General features: G+C 43.6%; 1 protein-coding gene across 1 annotated transcript in view; it reads left to right on the top strand.

Annotated features, from left to right (window-relative positions):
- The first annotated feature begins 12,010 nt into the window (after positions 1–12,010).
- The window catches only part of BMP7 (bone morphogenetic protein 7), a 41,653-nt gene continuing 31,429 nt past the window's right edge, over positions 12,011–22,234 (top strand). Inside the window, exon 1 of the mRNA XM_086852772.1 lies at positions 12,011–12,524. Within this exon, the coding sequence (XP_086708898.1) occupies positions 12,011–12,524 (514 nt within the window). The remainder of the gene's footprint in view (positions 12,525–22,234) is intronic.

Genomic DNA, 22,234 nt, shown 5'->3' with positions numbered 1-22,234 from the left:
CACTTTCTGCAGATAACATCACTTTTTACATTTTGCACTACAAGGTCTGAGGATGCTTTGTACTTCTCAATTCCTCGAGAATGTATCTTCCCAACAGAGGAGAGGAGCAATAAAAGTCCCAATGCTCTGGCATACATTCGAGTCCCTCACACTTCCCTTTGAACTAATGGGCCTGGAATGCTGAATCGCTAGTTGCACCACTGCGGAATGACATGGGAGCCATGAGTTATAGTCACAACAGCTTCAGCTTTATTAAATGCACACCAAATAAAGCTCCTATAATGATCTTTTCAGGTCAAATAACAGCAGATGCCTGCTGTGCAACTGCGAGGCGGTGTACCAGCCCCGACTGCTGCAGGAATTGTAGGAGGGTTAAATCAGCGTGTAAATGTATCCAAAACAGCAAAAGAAAGTCTTCAGAATTTTCCTAACAAATTATTCCCTGAAAGTGGAGCTAATGAAGCTTGGTTCTTCATGGATTTATGTTGCAGCTCTTACGTCTCCCTCTTGGAATAACCCCACCATATCCCTCCAGCCCCCTTCATCCCTCACCTCCCCCCTGCAAGAACATATGCAGGCTCCCTTATTCCCCGGGGAATACCGCAGCATGCCTTGGCATCTTCTCCCAGGCATTCCTTGAGTTTTGTTTTTGATTTGGCAGCTGAATGAAGCAGTGTTTTCACCAAGGAATATCAGAGCAATGTGCAAATCAGTCGAGAATCTTGCTGCTGTCAAACACAATGAGCAATTGCTAAACTCTCCCTTCTTCCTCAGTGGGAGAATTAATAAGGATTCCTTCCTCTCCTTAGATGCTAATTCTTGCAAAACTGGTAAGGACAACTGGTAAGTGTCTCCAAATCATCTACATAACCTGTGACAAATGTGTCAACATCTTGGAAACTGGGTCAGACAAATAATTAGATTGTGTAAGTGATTTCCCTAGGGAACCAGACTAAGAGGTGTGATAGGATCTGCACTGACCAGAAGTCAGTAGAATTTTGTTTACAGTGTGTGCAGCACCTGTCCAGACTACCTGCATGGTCTCAAAAACAAGCTGGACCAGGTTGTAGGAGCACAAGACACTTGTACCAGACCTAATAAATTCTGCCTCTCAGTAGATAATTACCCTGGTTTATTTTTCAGACAGTGAATTAGCACATCTACACCAAATTCTGGGCTAGAGATGACTGAGATAGATGTCCCTGCATGGCATGGATTTTCACTTCTAGATACTTGAGTTCAAAGTGAAACACTACAGATACTGAATCTGGCCAAGGGAATGGAGCTGAGGGACACGTGTGACATCAAGCACATCAAACATAGCTCCCTCCAATACTGTTCAGTATCTTCTAACTGCTTGGGGAGTCTGGAAAACAACATTTACTGTCTGGTGCCAAATGTATTTCCACTTGATTCTTCTAGGAAACAGGGCACTGAGTGCATTGGTGATCTGTGACCAGGCTTTATTACAAAGTGTCCTGCACTGCACCAACCTCATAATAATAAATTATTATTTATTATTACAAAGTGTCCTGCACTGCACCAACCTCATCTGCAGGAATGGGATAACTGTTTCCAAGCAGGGCCATTAACCCAGTAGTCCAAAAACCAGTCTCAGACGTGGTAAACATCTTTCAGATGAGCTCTGCTGACTAATGGAGAGTGCTGAGGCGTGGAGCTGTGTCTGGTGAAACATGCTCCCCACCTCTGCAAATGCCTTTAGAGTCCCCTGGGACACTTGCAAGTCTCAGTTCTTAGTCAAGAGTGCCCAAGGGTGCCCAGGGCTGGGGAAGAGCCTCTGTGGGAGGGTCAGGCCTGGGTGTCAGACAGACGCAGGAAGGAAGGAAGGAATACAAAATAGTGGGAGGCTGGCAGGAGCACAGGCTCAACCAGAAGGAGAAGCTGAACGTGTGTGTCCAGTGGCTTGATGAGATTCAGAGTGGGAACAAGGATGAAAGGATTGGATTGAAAGATCTGTGTTTGCAAAGCAAAGCAGAAGGGTTGAAATTTCAGCCTTTCAACACATTTTCTGAATTTTCCCCCCCACATGCTGAATTTAACCTAATTTCAGTAATAGCTGAGAGACAATCATCAACATCTTTTTATATTTGACTCTTCATATTTCTTACCAAGTTCCCACAAGCTTACCCACCAGATTTTTCCATCCCACTCCACACTTCACTCATGATGTCCTCTTCAGCCTACAAAAATACTGAAGGTAAATACCTCACAGTAATAGAATACAGAAGTAGATTTCACCTGAGAAAAGCTGGTTGAGAATTTTTGCATAAATGCTTTTTTCCATCAGAAAATTCTAATTTAAAAAAAAAAAAAAATAAAATATTCTAATTTCCATGGGAATACAGTTAGGTAGGTTCAGATATTTCCATAAGAAAAAAATTCTTCTGAATAACAGTTGAGTAGAAATATGTGTGGTAGTTTATTAGACTCCCAAAGTCAGAAGAATATCCAAATATATGCTAGCACCCTATGAAACACAACAGAAAAACTGTCTATTCTCCATGCAGCTACTTAATTTTATTTTAAAAACTAAAATAAAATTCCCCAGGCTGAAGAAAAACTGCCTGATGAAACAGCTGGTGACTAAGTCTCACCTACAAAGCACAGGACTCCAAGCAAACCCTTTTTCAACCCACTACAGAGCCCAGATTTCAGTCTGACAAAAATAATGTTGAAAACATTATGTCAAATGTCTGCTCCAAAACCCATAAAGCACTCCTTGGACAGGGCCCAAGTAAATACCCTAGCCACTGGATGTTGGCTATTCTGGGATGTCTCATTCTTTCTATTCATGTTTTGTTTTTTAAATCATTCTGTGACAAATCTAAAACAAATGTCAAAACCGTTAATTTTTTTATACACTAAATTTTTTTTCTGTTTCTGGACAACTCTAATTCTCAGTGCACCACCCTTAACTCTTCAATTCATTTCTTCTTTTATTATTTGGTCCAACTTGCTGGCTTTTAAAAGAGTGAGAGACACTTAGGTAGAGTGCATTGGGAAAATTAATTTGATTTGTGCATTCTGTATTGTCCTGTATCACAATTTCTTAAAATTACTTCACGGGCCATTGGGGCCCCATGAGCTGCTTTTACAGAGATCCAAAAAGGTAAATAAGACACATTGCTTTGGCATGACATAAAGAATTGGCTGCCACCAAAGCCTGCAAATTGCAAAACATTAAAGATCACTGCTTTATACAAATATACCTGCACCCTACTGCTGTTGGTATAGGTTGAAAGCTTGCAATAAGCTTTTCTTTGCACTGGGATGAAATAACTATTAACATTATTAAAAACTAAGTGAATCACAACATTTTTTGGAAGAGAGTAAGAAGAATACTTTGGCTCAGGAGATACATGTATGACCAGATCCATCACTTTCAAGAGAAAGCAATTTTACAACAGTCAAAGTTAATATAAAGTTCATGTTGTTACTTTTTCCTCATGTACCCCAAAACTGGAGGAAATTATCAATTGACACAATTGTTTTTCAAGATTAAAAGTTATCACATCTCTAATGTGATCCCTACACATGAGAGTGGCTAATCAAAACACTGAATAAAATCTGCTTTACGTGGCATTAAGCAGTTAAAAATCCGTTTAATTTTTTTTCTGATAGATTAAAAAATATGTTTTTTTCTTTTATCTATCTGCTTCAACTTCTCTGAGGCAACAAATTTTAGTCAGATACAATTAATATCTTGTTCCTATAAATTTTCAGTAAAAACTGTCTTCAAATGTGTATTTTTGAGAAAAGAGGTGGCAAAACGAATACTGTACCTTCATGCTATCCCATTGCAGTTATCATATTTAATCCTGAAAGCTAGAGCTACCACACTCTATGCATACATGTGTACAAATAAGAAAAATAAAATCAGATTCATGGAAACAGGGGCACGTGGGGCTGTGAAAACAGCATTTTCACAAAAGACACGGTCACAAAAGCTGCTCTTGCTCAGAAGTGCCCTTTAACAGGAGCATTTTCTCTACCCCCAGCACAACAACTCAGTCAAGAGACAATGAGGCTCTGCAGTTTATGAGCTCCCTTGATGGCCAAAGTGCTCTTCCATACCTACCAAATATAGTAAACAGTAAATGCTCAGCTTTTTGTTCTTGCCTCAAGGCTTAGAAACAACTTGTAAATCCTCTCAATTCCATTAGACTTGCTAACAGTATCTTTCACAAAGATTCTTTTGTTTCTACTGAAAATCTCTTAAAGATTTCTTTGACGTTTCTCTTTCTCTCAGCATCCTGTCACAGGGCGCTGGACCCTCATCCTGGGACTTACCCAAATCCTTCCTTTTTCCAAGACGCACTGAAACCTTCCATCCCACTCTTTTACAAAGGAAAAGTGTAGGCACCATCCCAAACCAAACCCCAAAACCTTAGAGCTATGAACTGCTGAACTCCTCCCAAAAATGGCAGAGTGCCCTCCGACCCCCATCACACTGTGGATTTTTTAAGATGTTCTGAATATTGTTATTTTTCTCCATGATTTAGCCTTTACTCAATATGTGCTTCCTGTCTTAATGGATGTTCTCTTTTCCTTCCTCGATCTCTCCCTGTTTCCAGATAAAGCAGTAGCCTATGCTTTAAATTAGAAATACCTTTATTAAATTTGATATTAAAACACAAACCCCAACTTCTTTCAAAAGAAATTGTCATTTCTACTTGCAAAGGTGGCCCCCAAATTATCCAAATTAGGGACTTTTGCTGTCTGACCTGTCATCATTTCCCAATTATAGACAGTAATGCTCAGGTTTTTGTTGAAGTGGAAGGTCTGTGCTGCTCTCCTCGTGTATCCAGGACATGGAAATAGGGGCAGGAATAATCAGGAAGTGATTCAAAATCTCCATAGCTCTCATCTGTGTGAGGACACTGTCTGTGCTGCACGTACCCTGCAGTTACTCAGCTGGAAGAGCAGGAGTTTGGTCCTGAGTGGTTTCAGTTTATCATCAGAACTTCAATTTCTGTAGACATTAAACAACCGAAGCCTTTCCCCTGCTCATGACAAACACGTTATTCACAAAGATAGTTTTTGCCCCCAAAACAAGTCTTTCTGGATTGTAAAAATCTTAACTTCTCTGGATTTTACATTTTCATGGGCTTAACAGACAGCAACTTAACCCAAGGAAATAAGTTACATTTTTATATTGAACCCTAAATAGTCTCTTTTATAGCTCCGTGATTTAAACAAACAAACAAACAAACATACAAACTGCTTCCTTCTGCTCATTCCCCGACCATCCAAATATTTAGTACTCTTTATAGGATGCTAACTGTGGAAATCCATGCTTTTAAATTATGCTTTTTGGGTGCCTTAAACAACAAAAACAACAGATTCTCTCTTGCGGTCAGACCACCAGAGCGGAGTAAAGTGCAGTAACTCTGAGAGTTTCTGCCCCATGTTCTGCTCTGCTTGTCCTTTTGAAAGGGGGCTCAATGCAGAGCCTTGTTGAGACCTCCGCTGGTGCCACTGTTTATAGAGGGGGTCATTAGGAACAGTTTAGTCAGAACAAAAGGGGTTTTGTTTCTATTGTCCCGCTTGCAGTTTGACGATGTCTTAACTGAAAAATTATCTTAATAGTCTAACAGTATATATTCGCCTATGGGGCTCAGACAACTGCAGAAAGGGCTTTGGATGAATGCTGAAAAGATGCACTTGACAAAGCCAACTCAGTGCACGCTGAGCACCATTTAGCAAACGCATTTTTTCTGACTGAAAACTTAGAAGTGCCAGTCTCGGAAAGATAAACTCCTACAGCACTGCACTTACAATTAAAGCACCCCCCAGGAGAGGGGCAGCAGTGACACCAAGCACTCAGCACCCAGCCACTGGCTGGGTGGGAACTCGCACACCTCCATCTGCTCACACAGTGCTGCACCAGCACACACCGGCACAACAAATTGGCTCTTCAGATTATTTGAAAATGTTCCTGATTCATCATTTTGCTCTGCTAAAGGTCTGGGAGATTGCTTCACGCAGCCACTTGTGGCAAATCTCCTCCCTCGGCCGGACCGGGAGCTGGAACCTTCCCCCAGCCCCGGGGAGCCGAGTCCTGCATCCCTGCTCTACCTGGGAGGGGATGTTTGTGGCCAGGGCTTTAGGGAGTCAAATGAATCTCCAGCTTCCATCTTCCTTCAGACTGGTTCACAAACGCTGCTATAAATCACCGCAGATATAAAGAAAGTTATTTTAGAGGCAGAACCAGAGACAAAAAAATGCACATTGTGTCTGTGCAGCCCCATGCAGCTTGGAATTGGCAGCTCAAAACTTCCAATTGGAGTGGCTCTAATGTGTATTCAAAATAAACAGTGAAAATAATTGTTCCTATGGAAATGAAATATAAATAAAAGTAGGAGCTGAGACCATAAAAGATAATGTTGGACCAAATTCTGTTTCCTGCTTATTGAAATGCACGAGATAAGCCTCAACAGGAGAGGAGCTGTGGGGTGCAGCTGTTGCATATAATCCTGCTTCCTACAGACCTGTAAAACCAGCAGTCTCCAAAGATCTCTCTGCTCCAGCAACACGAGTTTTATGATTCAGGGGCATGGTACATATGGTTTAGCATACACACCCCAATTTTCCATGCAACCTCCCCTGTTAGGATTACTAATACTTGTGGCATGAGTAGTTTGTACAGCAGCTGTGCAAGGGTTATGCAAGCATTTATGTACACATTGGAATAAAGGCACAAAATAATGGTTCTTTTGAGGTATTGCTCTGCACCTGCCTGGAGAGAAAAAGTAAAGCCATCCAAATTCATCCCATTGCATTTGGATCAGTTATGTTGTTCCCTCTGAAAAAAAAAAAAAAAAATGTTTTATACGTTTTTTTGTTCAGTATAAAAATAGCAAAAATCTCTGCCTTTAGTGAATGCAAACAGCAGAAAGCTGAAAAAGACATAAATGTATGTTAAGAAGAGGAATCCTGAATGTCTGTAGGAGCAAGGATCACCATTTCTTGTGAGAAAATGTAACAACTAAGCAGATTTTCAGAGGCACATTTCCAGGCTGCTGCAGCGTGACTCAAATCCGCTCCCAACAGTGACGTCCGAGCTGGTGCTGGTGCTAGCTTTTCACAAATATAAGCCTGGGATCTCAAATGTTCAGATTACAATGTTACCAACAGAGGAAATACCTGGGCTTGTGCCAAAAGCGTCAACCAAATCAAGTGTGCACACAATAATTTAATAGTACAAAATTTAATTCCGTTTTCTTACAGCTGCTTAGGCAATATTGGAGTATACATTAAACAATACTCCCATACTCTCTGTGCTGCAGAAATACATTAGTTACATTAAGTTTAAAGAGATTATTGAAGTGCACTGGTGTATGTATGCATGGTCATACAAATATATAAATATATATAGAAAATATAGCACAGGCCTATAGCCAGATTGTATAGAAATGTATGATAAATGTAACACTGCAAAAGTTTCAGTGACATGAACTCATTCCTAATGTTCTCTGAAGTCAATAGCAGTTAAAGGATCCCTGTGGCAATCCAGATTTATGAAATGAAGGGCTGAACTGTGAAGGACTGAGCTCTATCACCTTCCTCAGCTGATGAACATTAAATTCAGTGCCATAGCACAATTTCATAAATCCTAAAATTCTATTTTAGGTTTCACTGGCATCCTCAGAAATAATAATGCCTTTTTCACACACTAAAACACAGATTTCATTTCTGACTGTCCTCTGATCAGTAGCATTGGGAGCCAACACTTAATTTATATAACATTATCAGTATTGTCCAGCAGAGCACAGCTCAACTCAGATCTGTTCACATTCCTGGATCAGAGCTAATATAATGGCTTCATCCATAATGTGATTAACTTCATGTTGGTGAATATGTTCTCATTAATAATACTGGAGGTGTGACCAGGAACTTTTGATAAGAATGATCCAATACAGCATAAAAAAATACGTGAGCTAATGATCCATTCTTATACAAATAATAATGCTATTATTTTACTGTATAAATGTTTTTCGTGCAAAGGGCATAGACAAATAACTCAAAATTCCCCAAACACATGCTATTTTAGTGGGACAGTTTGGAAGGAGAAAAAAGTTGGCTATAATTTAGGACTTGCACTTTGTTCAAGACAAATGAGGGAAGATGCAAAACAGAATGGAAAAGAACCATGGTTAAAGTTAAAAAGAGGACATCAAAGTAGGAAGACAAGGAGCTTGAAACTGAATCAGCAGAAAAGAGGACAGAATGCTTTGTGTCTAACTTTTGAAAAGTCATTAAATGAGTTTCTGAGCAGAGCCCACACTTTTTACTGCCCATTTGGTAAAACTGAATGCAAATGGCCAAATTCTGCCCCTGCCTCAAATGTGCCTCAGATGGACACATGAAGATGGCAAATTCACCAAGCACAAACCTGCACATTTTTGTGCATTTCATGTTTTTAAATCAGCCCCTTTATTTATCTCCTAAATACATACTTCCAAATATACTGACTTCCACACAAACAGAAAAATGGTATTAAACTCGGGTAAGAGCATGTGCACCCGGCTCCCAGAGATCAAAAAGTTACTCAGTTGCTAATGTGGCTTGTGCAGAACCCCAGAATCATTGGGAGTTTGTTTTTACAGAAATTATCTGAAGCAGCAAGTGCCAACAAACAGGGATTACTTCATCACAAGCATTTAGTTTTCCTTCTCAAGAAGAGGAGGATACACAAAAGAAGTAGAGAAGACTAAGAGGAAAAACTGGTTTCTTAATTGATCCAGGAAGGAGGAGGAAAAAGACAGTGACATGAAGGTGCCAATATTTCAGCAACCTGTGTGGAACTGATCCTACAGGAAGCAGGATAGGGTTTACACAGCAGGCAGGAGAGGAGGGAAGAGAAAGACATTGTCCATGAGAAAATGTACAAACTGGATTGTCTTTCTGTTTGAAAGGTATTTGAAATTCAAGCTCAGATCTGAGGGCTGAACCACTGCAGTTTGAGCTGCATCATCCCTTATTGTATCCAGCAGAATAAATGCTGCCCTTTGTTGTGTCCCAAAGCAAGATGAAGGCAAGAGCTGAGGACTTCACATCAAAAAAGTTATTCTTTAACAAATTCACTTTTTCATCCCTTGCTGCTTGTGTGGTTTTGTTATGCTGTTTAAGTTACCCCTGTTGCAAACTATCATGCATTTATTAAAAGGTGCAGTGGTGCAGCAGAATCATAGAAAATACTGTAAAAAAGAGAAAACTTTCCCAACTGTTCCTATACAAGCACAGGATCCAATTGTAACATTGCCCCTCCTTTAGGAGTATATCCTGTATTAAATCAGAATATAGCTAAATGTGGCCTAACCCAGATCACTCAGGCAAAACAAGAAGGAAATAGCTTCAAACATCACTTTTTCAAGAAATTTGTCAAACCGAGGCTTTCAAGGTTTAGTTTTTGTCCTCTGCTCTTTCTCCAATGGCACCTACAGCTCCAAGAGCAGTTACCTAAGGTGTTAATGAGTGAGCAGAGAAACCTCCCACACTTTTCTTTCTCTCAGAGCATTCCAGAACACAGCACTGACCTGAACTTTAGTCAGTTTTTAAATGGGAGCTACAAGCAATTCAAGTACAAGTAATTTAGGCAGCAGAGACACCTGCTTTCCAGCCCACTGTTCCATCCTTGCAGACTTTTTAATCTCATATCCATGCCAAAGGCAAGGCTCCTTGTCCTACTGCTGCATGATGAAAGGCCAGCACTCACAACTCTGGAAAAACAGTCTACAAGGAGCAGAAAAGGGAGAGAATCAAGTTGTCTGCAGCAGAAAGGGAGAGCAGAGAGATCCCAAATCATCTGTCTGCCCTTCCCAAGGCAGCCCGACCCAGACACCCTCTCCTTGCCCCCAGCTGTGCATTCCTGTGGCCTCCCTCGTTCCACCACAGCATGGAGTCAGTCAGAATAAGAAGCTGATCCAGCAGAAAATTATTTCAGCATAAATAAATACACAAAAGGTTAAAAAAAATATAAAGATTCAGCTTCCTGACCTGTGTGTAAGTGTTGGTACCAGCATTAGAGAGGGATGGGGTTAGACAGCTGAAGGTCCAGGCTGGGGTGGGATGAGGAAACAAAGATTTTGCTCAGGGGGAGCCTGGCTTTAGATCAACTTAAATTGATCTAAAAACCACACCCTCGGCGAGGAAGAAATTTAGGCAAATATATGCGTGGTGAAGAGCCGGTTAGTGCTGCTCCTCAGGAAGTACAAAAGATGCTGGGGAGTTTGATCTTAACTGGGCAGCCAAAATTCAGCAGCTCTGGTGTTTCCATCAGTGGGGAGCACTGGGAATGCAGCTACAGGGGGGATTGCTACAGGAGTGTAGCAAGTGCTCTCATGTTACCTAAGGTGGATGTAGCTCCACAACCTCCCTGCCCTCTCCATCCTCCCAGAGCTTGAGCCCTTCCTAAACATGTGTTAGGTCTGAGCTGAGGGTTTAGTGTTGGTTCCATCACTATTTAATAGTGCTGTGAGTCATTTCTACGTGATGCCTCAGTTTCCCTGTTATTAAGGGATGCACATGTATGCATACAAACACAGTAAATCATTCCTCATGATTCCCGAGCAGTTTTTTGACAGGCTACCTGATGTTAACGCCAAGATTTGAAACATAAAAACTAAAAGAAGTGCTAAATATTAATTTCCAAAAGAGTTGCAGGATCTGGTGCTGGATGCTACTGGATATTGCTCGTCAGAAAATATTAGATGAATAATCAATCAAAAAAACACCCCCCAAAACCTCTGACCTCCTTTATCCTCCACCCTCTTCTTCCTCCTTTGCCCAAGGAATGAATCTTAATATCAGCATAAACTTAATGGATATATGTATGGTTTCTGAGGTTACCTCAAGCTGGATTCAGTGACCCAAACAGACCATCCTGGCTTCCCCTTCTTTCCAAGTAAGATTTGGGAAGCATTAGTGTACATTTGTCATCTGATATTATCGTTATTAATTTCTGTTTATTATTTATTATTAGATGTTGTAGCAGACATCTGCCTGGGCTAATTGAGGCTGGGGCTCCATTACTGTAGATGTTGCTCCCACTGAGTTAAAAAAGTCCCTGCTTTAAGAAGCTGAAGTCCATTTCAAGGCAGTATCCCAGAAATGGCATGTACCAGGAGCAGAAGGAAATGGGAAAGCAAAGGTGCAGGGTAATGGAAGGGCACCCGTGTGCACAGGTTCGTGGTTTCATTCCAAGTAAATATTCCTGGTGTTACCATTCTTAGAGAATATCTCCCTGTCTGGATTTTTAACGCTTCTCCATGAATTCTCCCCCCTGCCAGCTGGAAAAAGTGACCCGGGGCTCTGTGCACAGAGATATACGTACGTGTCTATGTACGTGAATATATAATCATCACGTTTTCAATTATTTAATGGAGTCGGTTTTGTCACGGACACTCTCTTCTAATGTGTACTTCTTAAAAAAAAAAAAAAAAAAAAGGAGTAGGCAGGGGAAAAAAATTGTGTACGCGTGCTTGTGCAGACAGCCGATGTACTCGCATCTCTAAAGTCTGTGGGAGTTTGGGCCCCTTCCTTATTCATAAACCGCCCTCCCTCCCGGGGTGTCTTCTCCTTAATGACGTTCGCGGTAATTTAGGCGCTCGGGACCGGCTCAGCCTCTCGCCGAGCCCGCAGCCTCCACAAACATCCTGAAAAGCAACCTGAGCACTCGTCCCTCCTCGAGGCAGTTCCAGGGATTTTCTCTCCCGAGCGCTTTGGAGCGGGCGAGCGAGAGAGAGCGCTTGGGTTTTGCTGCCTGCTCCTCCCACCAGAGACACCCTCCGGCCGCTCCCCGCCGAGCCGCGCCGCTCGCACGGCTCCTCCGCAGCGCTCCGCTCCCGCTGCCGGGGGAAGCGCCTCGGGCCGCCGCCGCCGCCGCCCCGTCCATGGGCCGGTGCCGCTGATCGGCCCCGATGAGCGGGCTGCGGCGTCTCCGCGGGGGCTGAGCGGGGGCCGCTCCGTCCGTCCGCGCCCCCCGCGCATGCCGGTGGCGGGGCGCGTCCCGCGGCGGGGCAGCCCCGCGCCCCCCGCGCCGCCCCGCAGCCGCCGCCGCCGCGCCGCGATGCCGGTGGCGGGCCGAGGGCAGCCCGCCTCCTGGCTGCTGGTGCTGGGCGCCGCCGCGCCCGCCCTCTGGCTGCGCTGCGTGCTCGCCGACTTCACGGTGGACAACGAGGTGCACTCCAGCTTCATCCACCGGCGGCTGCGCGGCCCCGAGCGCCGCGAGATGCAGCGGGAGATCCTCTCCATCCTCGGCCTGCCGCACCGCCCGCGGCCGCACCTCCACGGCAAGCACAACTCGGCCCCCATGTTCATGCTGGACCTCTACAATGCCATGTCCGTGGAGGAGGGGGCGGCGGGGGCCGCCGCCGAGGACGGCGAGGGTTTCTCTTACCCCTACAAGCCCATCTTCAGCACCCAGGGGCCGCCTCTGGCCAGCCTGCAGGACAGCAACTTCCTCACCGAGGCTGACATGGTCATGAGCTTCGTCAACTTGGGTGAGTGCCGGTCTCGGCGGGGCAACCGGGCAGGGAACCGTACCGGGGGGAGGCTGGAAGTGCCCACCGACGGGAGGACGGGGGCTGGTGGCGCAGGTGGCACCGGCTGGGAGCTATTTCCCAGCGGCTCAGGTGGGTGACAGCCCACCTGGGCAAGGAAGGGCAGGTAGCGACCCTCGGGAGGGCTGCTTTGCCAGGCGGTAATAGAGTGGCATGGACGCGGAGGGGGCTCTGACTTCCCGTGGCAGCATTTGGACAGCCACGAGCTCTCCCCACGCTCCGCACGCACCGAGGTCTCTGTCTTCTTCTCCCTTTGGTAGTTGCTGCACGTCAGAAATGGGATTTGCAGGTAGGAGTTAAACAGGACGATTAGTGTCTGCCGCACATCCCACACCGCCGAGGAAGAAAAGCCGGGCAGGAGCAGGGCACGGCTCCCGGTGCCGGGATGCGGTGTGCGGGATGCAGGGATGCAGGATGCGGTGTGCGGGATGCGGTGTGCGGGATGCAGGATGCGGTGTGCGGGATGCGGTGTGCGGGATGCAGGATGCGGGATGCGGTGTGGGGGATGCGGGATGCGGGATGCGGTGTGCGGGATGCAGGATGCGGTGTGCGGGATGCAGGATGCGGGATGCGGTGTGCGGGATGCAGGATGCAGGATGCGGTGTGCAGGATGCAGGATGCGGTGTGCAGGATGCAGGATGCGGTGTGCGGGATGCGGTGTGCGGGATGCAGGATGCGGGATGCGGGATGCGGGATGCGGTGTGCGGGATGCAGGATGCGGTGTGCAGGATGCAGGATGCGGTGTGCGGGATGCGGGATGCGGTGTGCGGGATGCAGGATGCGGTGTGCGGGATGCGGTGTGCGGGATGCGGTGTGCGGGATGCAGGGTGCGGTGTGCAGGATGCAGGATGCGGTGTGCGGGATGCGGTGTGCGGGATGCAGGATGCGGGATGCGGTGTGCGGGATGCAGGATGCGGTGTGCGGGATGCAGGATGCGGTGTGCGGGATGCAGGATGCGGTGTGCGGGATGCGGGGATGCGGGGGCGGATGGTTGGGATGGTTCCTGCGGCATCCCAGCGCCGCGCTCCCTCGGCCGAAGGGGCTGAGCTGCTCGCACATGTTTTCCTAATGGCTTGGGAGGGATTCCACAGTAAATCCTTATTTACTCCTGCAGCTTTTCCTGTTGACCCCGGTTTATGCCGCTAACTCGCTTCTTTTCGCAAGCACATGTGGATGGGTTTATGCAAACGATAGGAGAGTTGGCACGCTTTGTATGCGCCTCACTAGGCCTCTCTAATTGGATGCCACGGCCCAATCTCATTTCTATTTGCTCGCTGTAGATTGCACACCCGTGTGGACTGACTTGGCCGGATTTGAGTAAAACATTGTCAGGGTGTGCATTCTATTTTAAATATGTAATTACAGACCTGGCTCGCTCTATCCGTTTTTAGACCTCGTCATGTGCGGCTCTTAAACCACACACGTACAGATTGGGTGCCTGCAAGTTCAAGGCAGAACTGAATTGTATTTCCAAAACAAGACCTTGTCCCAAACAAAGGGAAAGGCAAAGTGTGAGAGGAGCACACCTCTGGCACATAACCTGCCAGGAATTACAAACCCCCGTCTCCAGTAAATCCATTAACACCTTTATGGATGTCACTGTTCTGGACACTTCCACTGTATGGAGCTTCAGAGGCAGCAAAGATTGAATCACCACCTAAAGCACCACCTCTGTAATCCCAGCACTTTAACCAGCTCAAAAAGATCAGCAGCTGGAAAGGCTCTGTGACACAGGTTAATAATTATTAGACACGGTAGCCATCCCGGCACAATTCTTGCATGATAAGGAGCCACGGGACGCTGTGGGAGAGCTCTAGTTTGCATGAGCTGCGCCTCCTTATTAACTGCCATAAGCTTCACAGTGGGAAGCTCGGAATTACATCTGGCCCGGGGGCTGTGCTCTATGAGGGCTGGTGCTTTCCATTTGGAATTACAGTGTTTGTCTAGTCACTGCTGGATACTTGAGCCGATGAGCAATGATACATTTAAAATCAAATATTTGGGCAGTCAAAAGTACCAATGGCAGTCAAATATTTGACTTTAAAGATAAGGGTGACCTCGCTAACGCTGTTCTCCGTAATTCTTGGGTCCTGCACTGAGAGCAAGGAGAGTTCTGAACAGAAGACAAAAGATGTTGAAGTAACAATAGCGAAATTTGCGCTTCGCTTTCCATTTCAGTAGAGAGAACCTTATGAAACATGTAAGTACATAATGGGAGGGAGTTCAGCTCTGCTCCTCAGGTGCAGTAATTTACTGAATCATCAGTGAAACTGCAGCGCTCCTGTCCCACAGTGTAAGGAAGAGTCTCCCTGTCAGCTCATGCAAGAGTTATAAGAAAGAATTAATGGTCAGGCCATCGACTATTTCGAATACAAGGGAGAGGAATCGATCCGTAAATGTGAAATAAAAGTTACATTTTTGAATATGTCTGTGTCTACATGAGAACTTTGTATGGAGCAGGTTTCACCTGTAAAAGCCATAACCCCCGATAATCGACATCCTGCCGTGGTTGGATGCCTGCAATGGATATATTAATTCATTTCATCCTGCCAGGATGAAATTTGTTGCCAGCTTAGAAATCCAAGAGTGTTCTTTATGCAAAATCCTAAATGATGATTTTATTTAATTGCTGTCAGCATAGTCAGGGAGTAGTGAGAGCACAAGCAAAACCCAATAGTTTTAAGGACAGGTGGAATTACTCTGAGCAAAGCACATTTTGGAGGTTTATCTGTGCTGTTTTGTTCCCTTGTCAACAGTGCATGCCAGGACGAGTTTAAAAAGGACATAGATCTATAATAGCTTTCTTCATCGCTGTGCACACCTTTCATCCCATTATAGTCATTCCTCTTTCATCTTTATAGGACAAAGGCAGGCCTGTTTATGGAGGTTTTAATGAATTAGAGCAGCCACTCACTCCGTATATAATCAAACACAACACCTGCTTTGAGACGTACAGTTTTCTATGACATTCAGGGAAAATTAGAAGATCTATTGTAGAACTGATTTTTTTTGGAGACTTTCTACAATGATCCCTTTTAAAGCACAGCTGAATTCCCAAATGCAGACTGTAGTAAACTGTGTCCTACTTTTGTAAGAGATACTCTGTGAGCATTGCATTTCACAGGTAGGCTTTTATTACTATAGCAGAGCCATCACAATGAGGAAGTGTCACAGCATAATAAAGTTTCATTTTAGCATGGAGGAAGTAAAAGCTAGTAAAGAAATAATACTTTGAAATTTCAGTCAATAAAAAACAATAATTACAGGCTTCCAAATGCTAATCTACGGAAGCACTTTTTTTCCCTTATTCATATTCTGCATCCATCTAGTTGAACAACTTTAGAGGGAATGATATTTTTTAAAAAGCTACATTGCAAAATTGACTGGGCTACATAGTTAAAAACCCCAACAAAAAACCCCCACACATTGATTTCTATGGAGATACAGTGTATATTTATTTAATCCAGAGAATTTATGCTGGGTATTGGTAGGGAGGAACCAGAATACAGGTGCTCTGATATTAGAGAGCTTTGTACCAAGCAAAGTTTTACTTACTGTAAAATCCTGACAACTAATTAGATTTAGATTTATAACCAGTTAATTTACAGGCTACATTTTGTCGTAGCTTTCACCTGTGCTAAGATGAATGGGGAAATGGAGTTGTGTCAAGAATGAAGTTATATGTAAATTAAAAGAGAATTTAGCCACAGTGGTCTAAGTTAGCCAGTTAATTACCAGCTAATTTTGTAAAATTTATTACTGTAATTTTAGCATTTGGAATTTAATTTCAGATCCTGTCCCATACAGTTAACAAACTGATCCATTTTAGGAACTGAAAAAAATGCAAAGCATTTTCTGCAGAAGTTTAATTTCAAGTTTATAAACAGCAGCTAAGGAGTAAACATCCTCTAGATGACTTAGACCTTCTCTTCTAAAAATAATTGTGTTGTCCTTATGCCGGTAAACTTGCCTTGGTAAACAGGCTTGCTTAGAGTATTTTTAAAAGAGTCGGCACAAGTGATACGCAATTTGTTAATTTGTCTCGTGGTTGATTATAAAATGAACAACATTGTTTAATCCTGGCAAAAAAGAAGAGGGGGGGGAATTAGTCATTCTTGGAAGGAGCACTTGAAAGTGGCTTTTGTTAATATAAATCAAGAAGCTGAAGAGCCCCCAAGTTTCCTTTTATTTCATACCATCTGGCTATCCTTTTTGTTGCCAAGTGTTTGGCATAGAGAACCATCTCTTTGCCCTTTAATAACAAGCTTTAACACTGTAGGGTATTAGAAAAAGATTCTATAACAGTTAAAAAATTTCCTTTGGGGAATACTTTATAAAGTGAGCACGGGCTGCAGGCATTTGCAGCTGTAACCTGGCTTGTGTTAAAATTTGGAAGGGGCTGCCTTGCATTCCAGCTCGCTACAGGCCTTCATTGGTGTACAGCCAAAGGTTAATATAGATGTCACACAGTTTTTCTTTGGAGAGCCTCAGATATAAGAGTACGCGTACAGCTGTGTTTTTAGTAACCCTTTCATAATCACTTCTTTTAAAACTCATTTTCCTGCTTATATAAATCAAAGATTTTTCGAGGATATTTGACCTGGATTTGAACTTTTTTGATCTTCACATATTTCCCACTTGAAACAAAGCAGATTAAAAGTTAGCCCTGGATGCCTGGTCCCGATCACATGGTTTGTCCATACATTAGGCCAAACCCTCATCTCCTTTTTTTCTTCTCTTCCACCTAATGCTGTTAGAAGCTCTCAAGCCTGAACAGGTACATCCCATAATTGTTTTGTGCAGTGTGGATGTGTGCAGCACTTGTGGTGTAACGCTGGCTAAGGCAGAAAGCTCGCAGCCAAGTAAAGTTATGAAGGACACTGCAATGCAGCAAGTGATCAGTAGGTATTCTTTGAATGCACAGACCCATCCCAGAGAGAATTTCATGAATTTTCTAATTTCCAGGTGTAAAACAGCAGAGCAGGACAGGAGGTATTTACCTCTGCCATGTGGGTGTGCTGGTAGCAGAGGAAGGAGCAGCCAAGGACAGATGTCCTCACACAAGGAAAAAGCACCTGGAAATTGTCCCCATCGGCTCACACACAGCAGATTTATCCCAGAACAGGCTCTTTCCTCTGTTCCCACACAGGCTGGCCTGGGGGGGTGAATCCCCCTCCTGAGCTGCAGTTTAGAAGCCAAAACACAGCAGCTCTTGAAGGGCTGTGAAGGAGACAAGCCTTGATGGCCAGGCCTTGTGACAGCAGGAGCTGGGCACCAGTGGAGCGTGCAGGACCTGCTCCCAGTGCCCCCACTTGTGCCATGCCTGTGTCTCTGTGGGTCTCTGTGTGTGTGTGTGTGTCCCAGCACTCCCCCTGAAAAGGAGCTTTAATGGTCTCTGGACAGGCAGCACGAAACCAGGCTCTACATTCCCTGGAAATAAGCCTGAAACACGTTTTCGGGTCGGCAGGGAGAGACGTGTGAGAGAAGGTTACACAAGTGGTTGGAAACATTAATTAAAAAAAAAGATTATAACTATTAGAGCCCAGTCAGAGCCGTTGACAGGCTCCTTTTAAATAGGACACTGTGATGTTTTAGTTTAATACATTCTGGCAGTGTCAGCGGGGTTAAGGCTAATACTGGGATGTGTGGATCCTGTCATGTTATTGTCAGGAGGAATGCAGGGATTAGGCTTGAGAGTGGCGGTGGGTGAGTGCTGCAGCTGTGTACACTTATTATAAAAGATTTAAGTCCCACTGGTAAAATCAATATATTAAATTGCAACAGCCCCTGTTTTTAATTAGTTTAAATCAAATATACGGTTAGTGCCATTAGGGCTGCTGTCCTTGAACCGAGTGAGGAAATGCTAATATTTATATGGAAACTGTTAATTCGTGGTTAAAATGATAACACATTTAGTTTTATGCCTCTAAATTGTCCTAACTGGATGAATACCAGTGAGAAGTCGCAATGATGGATGAAGCCATCTGAGCAAGAACACAAGTAAGCAAATTTTGATAGCATGCCAGATAAAGAGACTACCTGTTGATATACAGCATTAAGAGACCATGATATTTTAAACCTTTTCCAGTCCTTCTCTCTAGGGCCTACATCAAAGTACTTCTATGAATTAACCACATATATACATCAAAAATACATACCATTACTATATATAAATAAAATATGCTTTTTTTATATATGTATATTTCTTCTCTAAACAGAAGACACTTCTAAAGAAATGAGAGATCTGTTTAAATTGTTTTCAGGATAAAGATTTTCCCTCACAACTGTTTGAAATAAACGAGACTACACACAAGGACTAATCACATGGATAAAGTTCTGCACATGCTTAAGTTTGGAAAAATGGAAACCCAAGAGAAAATTCTTGGCTAGGTCTTCATTGGTGTAAATTGTCAAATTTCTACTGAAGCTGGCCCCGTGGTCTCATTTATACAACTCCACGTCCAAAGTAATTCCCATAAAGTCCCTCTTGATTTACACGAGCACCACTGAGAGCAGAACTGGGCCAAAGAAGTGCCCCTGTGTTGAAATAATGAGCAGGCAGTAGTTTCTGCTAGAGCTTCACAGAGTTTTCTCTCCTAATCTTGAAATTGTTTCTGAGGGAAGTTTCCTTTGCTGCAAACAATCAAAACATGCACCAGCTCCTATTAGTCACTGCTTATCATTATTAGCCCGATCCTTGTTGTTGAACTACAGCTGAATTCCCATCCTTGCAACAAACAGAATTTAGCAAATAATGTTTGACAAAAATGTGAAACTGATATTTCTTAATACAAGACATATTTCATATGGAGAAACTTCAGTGCTGAAAGATTCCTGGTATCAAAATATCTGAATCATAGTACAAATAAACAGCGCCTTGTAGAGGCTGCGGGGCCAAATTCCGTGCTGGAGTGATTCCACTGAAGTTAGTGGAACTGTGCCAGGAGATAAACTGCCATCTAGATTTTTTTGGTGTTGAAGATTTTGTCAGTAGAAATCTTTGCTACAAAGAAAGGTTGCAGGTAGCAAAGATTGTACCCATTCTAATTCAAAAAGCCCTTTTGGGAATGCTTGTTTTATTGATGAGGACCACAAAGTTTGCTGAGCCCCCCTTTATTTGGGTGTATGTTCTACAATCCCATTATTTATACATAAATATAGCTGATTACCAGCAGGTAACAGAGGAACCATCATGGGTATAATCCCCACCACACTGTGCCTTACCCAGTCTTTTAAACATTTGTGTCATCTATCTCAGAGCCAGTGAAAATCCTTCAGAGATCCAGACTGAGTGGACTGAATTAATGGCAACTTTGAGACTACCAGTTTTAGAGTAATTGCTTTATTGTTTTGGAACCAAGATGCTTACAATCCAGTTCCTGTGCAAACATGTTTAACGTGTGTTAATGTGTTTCAAAACCAGACCCTCTCCGCAAAATTCTGCTTTTCATTAATTGACATCAGTAGCATGGTACAGTATTTCAAAGCACTGGCCAAATATAAACTGTGTTTCTAATTTCCTTACTTTCCTGTGTTTGGAATGCCAATGTTAATTTGTTCCCATGGAAGAGTGAGAGCTGCCAACCACAGTTTTATATAAATGGCTTTACAGGGCAGGGCTGCCAACATTAAATGATACTTAGGAATTTTCATGACATTTTGTATTTAATGCTGTGTGTGTGAGAGAGAGAAATTGAGAGAGATGTATGGCATGTTGAACAGCACAGGCTCTGATGATCAAGGCAAACATTTAAAGAAATTTATCCTTTGAGGAACTCTTACTTAATGCTTCTTTTTATTTATGATTTTTAAATAATCTGTCAGATATTACATAGTATATTTCTCGTGCCTAGAAAAAAGCTGTTTTGCAGGGAACTTTGTTGCTAACGATCCAAACAATTCCCCCTCACCCCCCAATAATTTTAGTTATTTATTAATAGATGAGCAGATGGACTTTAGTTTATGTTGTTCCTCTGATCATTCTGAACCAGACTGTAAGAATGTGATATTGCTCAACATGAGAAAATGCAAAAGCAAGAAAAGCTGCCACAACTCAGGATCAGGGGAATTGACTGATTTTGGTTAAACTGCCAACAGGTAATTTTTCTTTAGAAGAATAGGAGCAGCTAGATAAAATCATTTGCCTTTCTTAAAGAAAATCGAGCATTATCATTGTTTCTTTAGTGGTATGTCTGCCTTTGTATGTAAACCAAGTGTGAAGTTCCCTTTAAACAAAGTTTATTTTAAACTGCTAATGGTAAAAACAAAGTCTGTTTATGTATTTCTCCTTTTACTCCTGGAAGATATTCAAAATACAAATTGTTCATGTTTCAGTAGATTCCCCTTAATGAGTGCTATGGTTTATCTCTCCATTTCCCCAGTTTATTGGAACAGGTGCAGTGTCTGCCATCCGTGCCAGCCCTGTGCTATACCAACAAACAAAGTGTTGTTTTGCTTCACTGGATTTAAAAGTCTCCTGAGAGTAAAGAAATGAAAGAGAAAGAATTTAGAAAGTGCCTAGTGAAGGAAAGGCACTTCAAGTAATGTGCTTTGTCACTCAAGTCTTCCTGTAAATTACCTTAAACTATTTCTACACTGTTTGAAAAATATTATCGGTGGAGGATTAAGTTTCTGTTGCATCTTGGAGGTTCCACACTATTCTTTATCATCTTTATCCTACCACAGTAGCTTCCAAGTTAGAGCATTTTGTTGGCTGGTTGAATTAAATTTTACAGGAGCAAAAACTCTTTTTTCCTTCTCTCAAAGTGGAAGAGCTGTGAATTTTCTTTTTTTTCCCCCCCCCAGTGTTTCTGCTTCCACCTCATTTAAGAGATACTGCAAATAGCCATCCAAGTTTAAACAAGATTATGTTGTAATTAGACAGACAAACTCATAATTATTTCAGGGCTAAACCAACAACAACAACCCTTTCAGGTTCATTTTGACAGTGTTTATCCAGTGTATCTGGAAAGGCTTACAATTAAAGTGCCTGAAGGGTGGGGATGAGATTTTTCAGCATGCAGTCAGTGCTATCGGGTCCACCTGGCCTGGGAAACTATGCAGGCTTTGTAGCAGAGAAAATCCCTTAACTTAGATCTTCATGGCAAGCTCTTAAAAGCCACCTTCTTTAAAAAAAAAACCACGGAAAAGGAGGGGAGAGGGAAAGCAGCTTCCCCCTAAGCAATAATTAAAGCGAGCAAGAGCTCCCTGTGCGGCAGGGGAGCGGGATAATCGCGCAGAGCATCACCCTGGAAGCTTTTCCCTGGTGCACACAAGAGCCTTTCCAATGAGCACAGAGTTTCCTGGGGTTGTGGCGCAGCGCTGAGCGATGCTGGGCTGAATCACACCTCCGCACAGCCCCGCTGATGTCACCCCAACATCCCCAGCCTGGCCCCAGGCCACCCCGGCGGTGAAGTCACCAGCCCTGACACCATCCCAGGAGCTGGCACTGTGTCCTGTGCCCAGCCTGGGGGCTGTAAATCAGCCTGAGCTCTGGCACTGCAGCCCCTGAGCCAAATCCTGCCCTTGGCAGCGCCTCGCCTCGGCCCTGGCGGGGCTCCCCCGGCTCGACCGATTGTTCTTCCCACAGCTCAGTGGCTGAAAAACTTTTTAAAAGAGACCAGAAGAGCTCTGGGAGAAGAACTAAAAAA

The sequence above is a fragment of the Cyanistes caeruleus genome, chromosome 16 (genome assembly GCF_971803275.1).
Source record: "Cyanistes caeruleus chromosome 16, bCyaCae1.hap1.1, whole genome shotgun sequence".
Classification (NCBI taxonomy): domain Eukaryota; kingdom Metazoa; phylum Chordata; class Aves; order Passeriformes; family Paridae; genus Cyanistes; species Cyanistes caeruleus.
The sequence above is the reverse complement of the archived record's forward strand: the minus strand, read 5'-3'. Positions and strand labels throughout refer to the sequence as shown.